We start from the raw sequence: 13,391 nt of genomic DNA, 5'->3' as shown, positions 1-13,391 counted from the left end.
TCCTATGCCCATTTATTCTAGGAATTACTCTTTCTACCTCTGTGACTTACCAAATAAATGTTCTCTTGTTTGGGTCTTGGCTCTGAATTCTTTCCTCACAGGAAGTCAAATGCCAAGGCTGTTGAACCCATTGCCAGTCTGACTCCATGGGTCTAATATCTGCTGCCATCCCTGATGCCTACAACTTGACACTTGTGTATATTTCTTTGTTATCGTTTCTTTTGGTAAGTTGCCTGTTTCCTCAGATAAGCCTATAAAACGGATCCCTTATAAGTTAGAGATACGAAAGGCCACCTGGAGCAGATCTGCCTCTGAGTAATCTATCTCGCACACGAGCCAACCACTGACTCACAGACCTTGGTCGCCTCCTGAGAACCGTAAAGCACGAGAGCGAGCACAGATGCAGAGCCTTCGGGGCAGAGGCCGCATCTTTAGTTTGTGTAACTGACTCAAACCTGGTAGGCACTCCGTAAATGTTTATGATGAATAAGTACAAAAAGCAGAAATCTCTTCTTGTTCCGAAAACACCAAGGCTTAAAACAGTCCCACTGATGGGCAGTAGACTCTGACTTGGTGGAAACAAACAACCCCTGCGGTGTACCGCAGTCACACAGCATCCGAGGCCAGGTGCATTGCACAGGCTGGCAGGGACAGCCACTAGAAGCAGCAGGAACTAGGAAGACTGGAGCTCTGGCCATACACTAGCAATGACTCACAAGGTGACCTTGGGCAAATCTCTCAGCAGCTATTGATTCTTCAAGGTAACGGGATCCTTCCTCCTCACACTCTGCAATTACAATAACCGTCTGGTGGGGAGGGAGAGCAGGTGGCTGGACCAGAGGGACAACTCTCAGAACAGGGAGAAAGTAGGGCTGCTCACCTGTGGTGTCCGCAGCCAACACTATGGATTCGCCTGCCCTTTCTCCCGGCTTCTCTGTGGACCCCTGGGTCTGGGGCAGGCTGGGATTTCAGCAAACACCCTTTATTCCCTGCTCCCACCCAACCCGTGTGCTTGTTACACACTAGATAGATGCACAGTCCCCAGGGGATATTTCACAAGTACAAACAATACTGGCACAGATTTGATAAAATTCTACCAAGGGGTCAGCCCACATCAGGCTATTCCAGGTATTAGCCTGGAGGTGTGACAGATGCAGAAATGGAGGCCCCAGGAGAAGGCATTCCTGAGTTCTGGAACCCTAAGCCTCCAGGAGCCTGGGTGTTGGCAGGAGGGCTGGATGTCGTTGGGTAATGGAACTTCTCTGCTAAGTGACAAGCCAGAGAAAGGCAAACACTGTGTGCTATCTCTTATATGTGCAGCTCAGAGCAAAGAAAGACACCAATTAAAAAAAAAAAAATGGGTTGAAACCCCTGTAGGAGCCTGAGGATACTGACAGGTTGAGAGGAAGGTGGGGGTTGCTAAATGCAGAATAGAGGGGTGCTTGTCAGGGCTGGGGGGAGGGGAGATGGGAGATGTAGGTCAAAGGGCACAACATTTCAGTTATAAATTCTGAGGATCTCATGTATGACATGATGAGCATGGTTAAAAATATGGTACTGTTTACTTCTTGCAAGTTGCTGAGAGTACACAGTATTCTCACCACAAAAGCAACAACAAAATACACAGAATAAACCATGGGAGGTGATGGATGATTAATCTTGGTAATCATTCCACAATGTACATGTATATCAAAGCATCACGCTATACACTTTAAGTATATACAATTATACCTATCAATTATTTCATGGGGGGGGGGGGGGAAGGAGAGATAGAATTTGAAAAGTGTTTCTTTACCCTGCACCCAGGCAATGTGGCATTCGATCATTGTCCCAGATGAAGAGGAGGCTTTCCAGCTTCTAAAAAGAAGCAAAGCTAGAAAGAAAGTGTGATTGGAGTGGACCGAGAGGAGCAGGACTGAATGGGTGTGAGGAGGAAATGGAGGGAAGAAAGCAGAGCAGTGATTCTGCTGGAAGCAAGGATGGTGATTTGGAAAAATGACTTCTGCTCTGACTCACAGGGAGGCATCTGCAACCACAAAGCAGGAAAAAGAAGAACTGACAGCCAGACACGAGATAAAGGGCTACAGACAGCAGAGGAGAGGCTGGGGCTAAACTAAACCCGTGGGGGTGGAAGTTGTCAACAAGTGGAGACAATCTGAAAAGGTGGGATGCGGTGGCGGGCAATAGTGGGTTTTGATTTTTTTAATTTGAAGTTGTCTTCCTTCTAACATGAGACAATGAGGTTTCGCCATCACTACCCACCCTGCTCCCCACCCCCCTCAGAATGCAGGGGTCTGTCAAGCAGAATCGCAAGGAGCAGCCATTGGAAGGAGGTTATGTTTGCACTCACTCACTCACAGTTTGCCCTGGAATAAATGCCCCTCTCCCCCAAGGCCCTTGTCCCTGCTGCCCTGTCCTGAAGCACACCAAGGCGCTCCTTGGATTCGCTGTTTCCAGACAAAAGTATGAACTCCCTGGACTCAGTGTCCTCAGGATTGGTGCCTGGGCAGCTTGAAAAGAATGAAGCATTCTGTCATGACTGCACAGCAACACGACAGCTCCTGTGTGCCAACCACCTGATCGTTTCACTCAGCACTTCTTAAGCAAAGCTTTCACTTTTTTTTTTTTTTTTTAACAGATATCTGATTACTAAGGCATGCAAGAAAGCAAACACTGAAAGCAGGCTTCTGTCATACAGAAGCCACTGTAAGTCCACAAAAGCTGAAAGCAAATGTTCAGAATTCCCAGGGGCTCTGGTTAGCATCTTTGGACTCCTGGTTTCTACATGTGTGTGCATGTGTGTATGTGTGGGTGCATATATGTGTGCGCCCCTCCCTTTTTTAAATGGAGCAAGGACAGTTCATTGATGAAGGTCAGAAACAGAAACTTAAGTATAAAAGGTCTGGGTCCTGGACCCCATTTTGTTCTCACAAAAGTTAAATTTCCAGTCCTAGTAGAGACAGTAATAGTGCCTGACTAACTACCCTGTTTCCCCAAAAATAAGACAGTGTCTTATATTAATTTTTTCTTCCAAAGTTGCGCTAAGTCTTATTCTTAGGGGATGTCTTATCTTTACATGGGCTAGGTCTTATTTTCGGAGGATGTCTTATTTTCAGGGAAACACGGTAGGCATCCCGGTAGGAGGCATTAGCAAGAAGAGGACAGTTTCTTATGAGGACTGTCCCAGAGACCTACACACAGGCGTTGGTGCTGTATTGCGAGATTTTTACTAAGCTAACACTTGACAGCCAGGATCTCGCTTATAATTTTTCATTCATAAATGTTGCAAAAGTGGAATCATTAACAGAATGACTTCCCTGGGGGTGGGGGTGGTAGTGACCACATGTTCAGATTGGCCCTGGTCCCCTGGAACCAAGCTGCTGCCATTCACCAGCTGTCTGGCAGCCTCTGCAAAGCACCCCCAGTTAGCTTCCTCCAGGCTGCCTGTCCACCGCCACCAGGATGGCACCACCAGCAGGTCTCCAGCCCCCATCCCTACAGGGCCTGTGACACCTTCCGGGGAAAGGACACTCTGCTTGGATACTGGGCAAGGCTCTTCAGGGTCCAATGAAGGCCCAAGAAGAGCAGCTTACCCTCCTTAGCACTTACTGCTTAATATGTGAGTTGCTTAGTACTTACTGTGTGCCACGCACCACACTAGGTACTTTGTATGTGTTATCTCACTGTACCCCCAAAGCTGGCCAGGCCAGAGGCACTGCTATCATCCCCATCTAACAGAGGGGGAAGCGGGCAGGCACATGGGTTCAGTGTCACACAACTTGGAAATGACAAGGCCAGAATTTAAATCTGGTTCCCCCTTACACCAGGGCCCCTCCGCTCACCATTTACTTCAATGAACATATGGTTTGAGGATTGGAGCTGGGTCAGTCCTGGGATATAATGTCACCACTGTTACTACCATGCTGCAGCAGCTTAAAATCAATCAAGGGCGAGCGAAAACTTGAGAGATCAAGTGACGCTACTGAAATAACCTTAACTAGGAATCAAGGGCCACACAGGCTCTATACCCCATTACTGGCTGGATGCTGCTCTAGCCCCGTTGCTTACAAGAGGCTGCTAACTAACTTTGAAGAGTGGGGTCCTGGGGATGATATGCTGGGATGCTAATCTCAGCTTTTTTTCTAATCCCGGACAAGACACTGAACCCCTCTGGGGGTTCCTCATCTGATAATAATAACAGAACCTCCCTCTTTGGGCTGTCATGAAGATGAAATGAAATAAAACATGTAAAACGCTCGAAGCCACATAGAGCCCACAATGAGTATTAATGGTAATTATTTGTACCAGTCAGAGTTTACCGGCAAGATGCTTTATACCTGAGTTTCCCCGTAAGTGAAATAAAATCCTGAAAGCATGTCACATGCAGACCTCCTTGCGGTAGGCACTCAGAAATGTTCATTCGTTTTCCTCTTCCCAGTGTAGCATTCCCACGTGGTCCCCTGAGACCTGTCTCCCATGTTATAAAGAGAGACGCCCCCTCACTCCCCAGCCAGCGACCTCACAGGCAGGTCATGTCAGAGCCAGAGCAGGCAAACAGCCCGGCTGCATGTGAGGTAACCTGGGGCCTACTTACAGTTCCAGCTTTTGAAAAGCCTCATACCTCCCCTAAGCCTTGGCTTCCTTATTTATTCAACCTATCGTAATCTCAGCAAGTATGTTACAGACAGTGTGCTGCATGTTAGCGATGCAAAGGTAGATAAGGTACAGTCCCTGGCTTCAAAGAACACACATTCTAATTAAAGATAGAGGCATTGACTTCGGTATAGACAACGCACAGGTGGCCCCAAGGAGGGAGCCATCAGACTTTCTGAGGCAGGGCAAGGAAAGATCCAGAGAAGACAGGGCCTGGTGCTGAGTCTTACAGGTGAATGGGAGTTCCCCAGGCACAACCAGAGGAAAGGTATTCCAGCAAGTGCAGAGGCTTAGGGATGCAAAACGAGGAACTGTAAATAATTAATTATGGCCAAGTACAGAGTGCATCTAGGGGAGTGGCAGCAAAATAGGATAACATCATCCCCACTTCCCTTGCAGGATTTCTGTGAGGCTTGATGAAAACAATGCCTTGAAACCCTGGAAGGGACACCATGTTACAGAAATGTCATGTATGATTGTCAGGAGTACTCTAGCAAGGCTCCTGGTGGTACTAATTTCACCCATTTCCCAGCATGAGAGCTCCGAATATTATTTCTTCTGTTACCGCCACCTTACCTCCTTCCTCTCTCCCCTGAGAGAAGACAAACAGGAGTTAGTATTGATCTGGGTGGAGAGGTGGGAGGGAGGAATGAGAAGAAAAGTGTCCAGCTCTTTCTTTCAATTACCGCAGATCTTTTGAAAGCCCCTTACCTGAAATGTTTCTCATGTCATAAATGAGTTCAGTTCTTTATTGGCCAAAAAAGAAACCTTGACCCTAAAACCATGACATTTTAGACGTTCTTGACCATAACCCATGGTAAGAAATACATTTTATACCATAATCCATCACACACACACACACACACACACACACACACACAGAGTTATAAACTAGTGTCAGTTACAATCTCCAAATTGATTTCATTACTTGACACTTTGAAAACATCTACAGTTTGAAAAACACCACCCTAAGAGACAGGAAGGTTCATGGAAGATTTCAAAAGTATAATTCACAAATCCCTTCAACTTTTCTTTTCTTTTGCATTTCAAGTCATTGCAAAACAGAAGCAAGTCCAGCCCATTTTCTGGGAAACAAATCACCCATATGCACAGTTCACTTGGTGCTGTGCTGATGGTACAGGAGAGGTTTCCATGCGGGGGCAGGGGGGGAGTGGGGGTAGGAAAGGGGGGGGTTCCTCGTGTGTTGGTTGCTGCAGATGATTAACATGTTAACAAGCAGAATTCCAAAACACAGGACTCTCTCTTGGGCAGGGCCAGGGTGCCCTGTGGAAAGTAAGATCCTATGTCCCCAATGCCTTTTCAAAGAGAACCTTCAATAAACCTTCTTTCACGTAAAGGGCCCATCACACTTCATAACCCAGGAGTGAGCAAGCATTCTGCCCCAGGGCTGCTGAAATGGGAACACGATGACTAGATGCCTTTCCAATCATGCACAGATTTAAAATTCACAGCACCATCCTCACAGCCTCCACCTCCCTCAACGAGGAAAGAATCTGCTCCCTATCCAGCTCTGCATGCCTTCGTGTCAGACCAGAATACTAAAGCTGGAGAGAAACACAAAAGTCTTCTGGTCTCCTTCCAAAGAGGATGGCCCACTACACTTTTCCAGCTCACAGTTGAACTATTTTCCCACTTACCACAACATGCATCTGTGCTCGTAAAGGCTTTCCTTACAGTACTGCAAAAACTTTAGATGTTTCTACCATCACACTTTAAAAAAATATATATTTTATTGACTTTTTACAGAGCGAAAGGGAGAAGGATAGAGAGCTAGAAATGTCAATGAGAGAGAATCATCGACCAGCTGCCTCCTGCACACTCCCCACCGGGGACGTGCCCGCAACCAATGTACATGCCCTTGATAGGAATCGAACCTGGGACCCTTCAGTCTGCAGATCGATGCTCTATCCACTGAGCCAAACTGGTTTTGGCTACCATCACACTTTTGATTATACTGTTTCTCGTACTTAAAATGTTTTCCTTTCCTTCCCGTACAAACTCCATTTATTTTTCCAGATCACAACATACATAGCAAGGAGTAAATAGAAAGGTTTAGTATTTTACTATGAAGCTACTTAAATCAAGTAATCATTATAGAAGTAAACATTAAGTTATTAATTTCCATAATGGTAGAACTAGCAACAATAACGGCAGATGCCAGCACTATTGATTTTTCTGATATAGTCTCACATAGGAGACACTTGTCTCAGAGTAGTTGCAGAGTGTGTGTTAAACATGTGGACTCCAAAGGCAATTGAATTTTTTTCATGTATCAGACAGAGCAACTGAATGGCTTCCTCCCTGAGCGGACGCTATAGTAGATGCTCTCATGGAAGAAGATTCTGTGCTTGATACACAGTCAATCCACAAAACTATGCATCAGCTTTGATGACTTTTGGTTACAATAGGATCACTGAATTTTATAACATTGAAAGAACTTAAAGATTATCTGTTCCAACTCAGATGAGGAAATTTAACCAAAAAAGGTGAGCTACGGTGCTTCAGATCACCTTTGTGGAAAATGACAGAGTTGAAGTTAAAACCCCAAACAAATCTTATGTTATCCAAAGAAATCAGCTCAAAACCTCAGACCACCTAGCTCTTCAGTTTCACTTCCCCGGCCCCCAGACTTCCCGTCTTCCAGCAGACCCCTTGGTCTGACCACGGAGGAGCTTCCCCAAGTCAACACCAAGCTGTCTTCCTCTCATCAACCAACTCCCTGACATTGTTCCATCTCAATGTCACGACTTCTCTTATCCTGCTGAGCAATTTCACTGTTTTTTCCAGTGTTTCCCTTATCCAATACCGCACCTACCAAAACCACACGGCTGCTTTATTTTAAACCCTTCCGTATGGTCCAGACAAACTTACCTACGAAACCAAAGCTCCTGACTATGACCACATCGCCACGAGTCCTACTCTCTCCACCTAGGATTATAGAAGTTTCTTCTATCTCGTGCTGCATGTGAATATCCTATGCTAAAAAAGTTAAGTTTTCTCCATAACCGGGCTCAAGACACATAGCCAAGCAAACGATTATGTTGGTAAGTTAAGCAGGAAAAGCATCAGAGTCCATTCACACTACCAGTAAATAATAAGCTTTACTCTTTGCCTAAAATACACTCTCTCGCTCAAGAGCGGAACCATAGGTTAACCGACCCCCCCTTTTCTTATTCTTTCCTTTGTTCTTATCAAGACACTCAAAGAAGGAGGCAGTCAAAGCAGAAGACAGGACAAAGATGAGACCCATAAAAAGTCTTAAGCAACCAAAAGTAGTTGCAGAGTGTGTGTTAAACATGTGGACTCCAAAGGCCGACTGGCCATCTTGGTTTCACCGTTAACAGCTAAATAGCCCTGGGCATACTGCTTGAACTCTCTGTTTAGTTTCCTCATCTGAAAAACAGGGTGATAGTAAGCACCTACCTCACAGGGTGGCCATGAGCATTAAATCAGTTCATATATGTAAAATACTTAGGACAACGTGTGACACATATGAAACACTACATAAATATTAGTTGACTAATCCCTAGCTGGTTAGGCTCAGTGGTTAGAGTGTCAGCCTATGGACTGAAAAGTCCCAGGCTAGAACCCAGTCAAAGGCGCATATCTTGGTTGCAGGTTCCCCAGCCTGGTCGGGGTGAATGCAGGAGGCAAACAAACAATGTTTCTTTCTCACATCAATGTTTCTCTGTCTCTCTCTCACCTTTCTACTTTCTCTAAAAATCAATGGGAAACTATCTTTGGGTGAGGATTAACAATAATAATAATAATAATAATAAAATAATAATATATAAATAAATATTAATTAACAAAAATAAATCCTGAGTTGGAAGTTATTTTAACTATCACGCTGTGTGTCTGCTGATCTGCAAATCTTACTAGCAGTTTTAGGACATAGGAGCATTATGATGGTTCCCACACCACACTGTGGACACCCTATATCCTCTAATGTGGATTGTTTCCTGAGAACTCAGTTTTTAATTCCTTCACATTGGGACTTGCCCGGAATATACTCCTGGGTCTCTCACTAACAGTCCCCATTGCTGCAGCCATAGGGAGGAAAGGCCTCCTAACTTTAAATGCAAGGCCTGAGAAACCACAAAGGTGTCTGCCCACACATCCCAAATCCTACCTGCGACCCAGGTCAGGAATTGGGGGACAACAAGCCATCTACCACAGAAGAAGCAAAACGAAGGGAACTTTCTTTGCACTGAATGTGTCTTCATGGTACAAGGCTCACAGGTCAAAGCAAACTTCCCAAGTTGTCCTAAATCCTCCCCTCCATTTCCTTATTCATTTTGCTCAGATCAAGCTCTTGGCTACCCTAAATCCAGTCTTCTCCAGGTCAGCATAGTAACACCGCTCTGCTAAACCCCGTAAGCTCATTGGACTCCGTCTCTCAGGAGGACTCCATTGCTGATACTGCCTATCCTCCAGGGCTTCCCGCTCTTGGCTTCTGGGCCACCACATTCTCCGGGGATTTCTGGCTATTCCTCTGGGGCTCTTCTCTGGCTGTTCCCTGCCTCCCCTCCTCCTCACATCGGAGTGTCCTGAGGCTCATCCTGGGTCCTCTTCTCATCTCATCCAGCATTTTTCCCCTCAGTGACTCTCCAATATAGATCTCTAGCTCATGCCTATTCCTGAACTCCTCATTCATACATCCAACTGCCTACTCAGTGACTCCACTGAGATGTCTAATAGGACCCTTCACTTAGTTTGTCCAAAACCAAACTCCTGACCTTGCCCCCAGTCTCCGCCTCTCTGTCTTCCCCGCCTCAGTAAATAACACACTCCACCTTCCCCTCCTCTTCTCACTTCCTTTATACCTTACCAGCCAGCAAATCCTATCAACTCTACCTTTAGAAACATCCAGAATCTGACCAGACCTCATCATCTCCAATCTGCCCTCTGGTCCTAGCACTATCATCCCTCCTGAGTACTGAAGTACCTTCATAAGAAATTCTCTCACTTTTGCCCTTGCCCCATTGTAGTGTTTTATCAAAACAGCAGCCACAGAGAGGCCATTAAAACCTAAGTAAGATCATGGCATAGTCCTAAATAATCTCAGTTGCCCCAATCTACCCTCAGGTCTCTGACCCAATCCCCTCCTACTCACCCCAGTTCATACCACTCCAGCCACACTAGCCTCCTTCCGTTCAGGCTCCTTCTGCTTGGAACGCCTTCCCCTTTCCATGAGCTTGGCTCCCTCAACATCTTCACATCTCTGCTCAAAAGTCATCCTCTAGATCACATGTGTCAAACACAAGGCCCGCGGGCCAAATCCGTCCCGCCAGGCCTTGCAATGTGGCCCGCACCACGCTGTCATCACCGCACTCCGCTGCGTTTCCATCACAATGACAGTTTATGACTGTTCAGTAAACCATTCGGCCCGCGATTTAGGCTGGATTTTAGATTTTGGCCCCTTCTCTGATTGAGTTCGACACCCCTACTCTAGATGGAACCGGCTCTCACAGTGTTTTTTAAAACTGCAAACTATACCTGCTTAGCCTCATCTCCCTTCCCTGCTGTAATTTTCCAGTAAGAGTCATCAACCTCTTATTTTATGTTATTTTAAAATTTTTGTACAATTGTTTTATTTCTCCCTATTAGAATACTCATTTTGTCTCCCCCTACTAGGCAGTTGGAGATTTATACCTGTCCTTGATCACTACTGCATTCCTACTACCTGTAAGTGCCTTGTATACAGCAGATACTCAATAAATATGTGCTAAATGGATGGGAAGAATGACTCACTGGGCTCTCCTTACCTAAGACAGTCATCACTGTTTTCATTAGCTTCATGGGGGTCCTCCGGCGGCTGATGGAGCCACTGGTATGTGGGGACAAGACGTTGGTTTTCCTCTTGACGTACATGTAGATCCGCAGGTACACCACGACCATGATGAAGAAAGCCACGAGGTTGGACACAGTCCAAAAAATGAGGTAACTCCTGCTATAAATGGGGGCCAGGGAAGAGCAGGTAGAGATGTCACAGAGGCAATTCCAGCCCAGTGTGGGGACCGCCCCCATAAAGATGGCAATGGCCCAGACAAACAAAATGAGCAATGTCACCCTCTTTTTGGTCAGGTTGCTGTGGACCCGCATCCTCATGATTGACATGTGCCTCTCCACGGCAATCACCAGCAAATTGGTCAGGGAGGCGGTCAAGCTAGTGTCCAGGAGCCCCTGGCGGAGAAACCAGCGGTTGACGGTCAAAGTCCTTGAAACGGGGCCAGTGTTGAACATCAGGAATACATAGGCAATTCCGGCAAAGAAATCTGCAGCAGCTAGGTTAGCCAACAGGTAGTAGAAGGGAAAATGAAACTTTCTGTTTTTAATCACCGCTGCGATGACCAGAGAATTAGAAAAGAAAATGAACAGGCAGAAAAATGTTCCAACACATAGAACGATCACGAGCTTCGTTCCTGTCCAGTCATCGGCAGTGGCACTGTTGCTTTTGTTATAAAAAAAGTCCATCTGCTTATCATAGTGACACTCATTCATTGTGGAGAAGAACTGAACATCCTAGAAAGAAATTTAAAGAAGAAACAAATGTCACTCTTTGCAAAATCAATCAATAAACCACCCATTGTCCCTTGTCTGGACAGTTTCTCTCAAGCCTTCCGATCTCAGTAAATGTCCCTGACTCCAGGACCCAACTCTGACCTATCACAGCATTTATCTCACATGGGTAATTGTTGTCTGTTTCCCAGGAGAGGTGCAAGTTCAGTGAAGGAGTGTAAACGTCGCCATTATAACCCCAGAACTATTATTCCCTGGCTGCCTCAAGACAGGTCTTTGCTGAATGCTGGCTGACCAGCTGCCTGAATGCATCAATGAATAAATGAATAAATGATCATGGAGGCAGCAGAAAGTCAAATATTCTGAGCCCTGCAATATCCACTCTGTCCGGGTAATGATTGCAGCACAGCGTATTAATGCTTTCTCCTGGTGGTTTCCAGCTCATTTCTTATTTATGGGTTCTGTTCATTAATCAAAGGCAGGTTGGCAATGCCAGGCACATTCTTGCCAAGATAACGGGTGTTGAGTTACTTTTCACATGACCAAGTGGCTTCCCCAAGAGTTCAATTTTCCACCACTCTGCTTCCACTCCTGATCTTGCTTTTGCCATCTTTTGGTTTCAAGTACAATGACAACACTCACTTGACAAGCATGCGGTACAGGCTGGAGACTGGTCTCAAGGCTCCTTCCTTGCCTTTTTGTTTACTTCTTTCTTATTCTCTAGTCCAAAGTGTACCAATGTGAATCTGTTTACTGGACTTCCCAACTCAATCATTTGGAGTCAGTTTCCTTCCCTGAGCTCTCTTCCAACACAGTAGCTGGTGGGAGGGCAGGCCTTCATGGGCAAGACTGACATCTGGAGTTTGAACAGACGTCCAAGGATGTGAGAACATAACTGCCAAGCAAGGGCAAATCCTCAGGACACGTGTCGGAAAGTAGACCCCAAACGGTATCAGGCAGACAGGGAAGATACTAATCTCAGCTCTAAGGTCTCTTGGACCCCAAAATGAGGGCTTTTGGCCCAGAAGGGGCTGGCTGGGCACAGGCTCTAAGATTGACTGTCCATCCTCCTATCCACGGCGGGATGTTCTGCCTCATGAGGGTCTGGGAATAGTCATGTAAGGTTCTGCCAAAGAAGACCAGGGCTGAAGGTCAGGAAATCTAGTGTCTGGAGAGAATAACCATGGGCTCCCTCACAAGCAATGGGGCTGCAATGTGCTTGTGGGAGATCCAGTAGGATCAGGCCCTGAGCAGTTCACTGCCGGGAATGAAGTGGCTCTAACAGCAAACGCTTAATGGAAATCCCCAGCTTTTAAGGATCTTATAAAACTCTGTAATCCAATACCACATACAGAATCAGGACAAGCATATCAGATATCAGTTTGAAGTACTACAAAACAGAAATGTATCTTAGGCAGTCTTCTGTTTATTTACATTTTAATGACATGTGATACCTTTATTTTTTAATTTCTTTATTGATTGAGGTATTACATATGTGTCCTCTTCCCCCCATTAACCCCCCAACTCCCCCGCTCATGCCCCCTGTTGTGGACATGTGATACCTTTAAATGAATTGGACACATGCCTCTCTGCCATAGCGAACGGAAGGTAAGAATATGACTTTATATACTTAAAATAAACAAACTGAGAGTGGTCTCAAGAGACAAACAGTTCTAGTGCCTTTCCATTACAAGGAAGGGGACTCACTTTTAATAATGCCAAAACAAAAATTACTCTCTTTCTCAGGGTTCACCGGTATTTAATTGCCAGTATCAGATAACTTTATACAACAGGCCAATATATCTACACTTTATTGTGATAATTTTCTAAAATCAAAAGTAGAGATATATTTGATCATTTTAATAGCTTTCTGATATTCCAGCTTATGAATATACCACATTTTATTTAACTGATCCCTAACTGCTGGACACTTAGGTTATTTCTAATAGGTTGCTTTTATAAGCAAGGTTACATTCTTGTGCATTAATCTTTATATACGTGGCCAATTATTTCCTTAAGACTAATCCACAGATTTCAAGTTGAAGTAATTTGTATAAATTTATTTACAGGTTTCTGATACATATTGTCAAACTGTCCTTGAAACAGATTGTTTCTAATCAGAATTAATACTAATCTATAAAATTAAATTTAAATATCCAAGGAAAAAATAAGCTTTCAACAATGTTGAAAGTATA

At 45.1% G+C, this 13,391-nt stretch overlaps 1 protein-coding gene across 2 annotated transcripts in view; it reads right to left on the bottom strand.

Annotated features, from left to right (window-relative positions):
* Positions 1-13,391, bottom strand: part of LPAR3 (lysophosphatidic acid receptor 3) — an 86,507-nt gene that overhangs the window by 49,490 nt on the left and 23,626 nt on the right. For both annotated transcript variants that reach the window (XM_036445855.2, XM_036445856.1), the window contains exon 2: positions 10,443-11,199. In XM_036445855.2, the coding sequence (XP_036301748.1) occupies positions 10,443-11,178 (736 nt within the window). In that variant the 5' untranslated portion in view covers positions 11,179-11,199. The remainder of the gene's footprint in view (positions 1-10,442; positions 11,200-13,391) is intronic.

Source organism: Pipistrellus kuhlii, unplaced genomic scaffold, assembly GCF_014108245.1.
Source record: "Pipistrellus kuhlii isolate mPipKuh1 unplaced genomic scaffold, mPipKuh1.p scaffold_m20_p_2, whole genome shotgun sequence".
Lineage (NCBI taxonomy): Eukaryota > Metazoa > Chordata > Mammalia > Chiroptera > Vespertilionidae > Pipistrellus > Pipistrellus kuhlii.
This window is presented reverse-complemented; position numbering and strand designations above follow the sequence as displayed.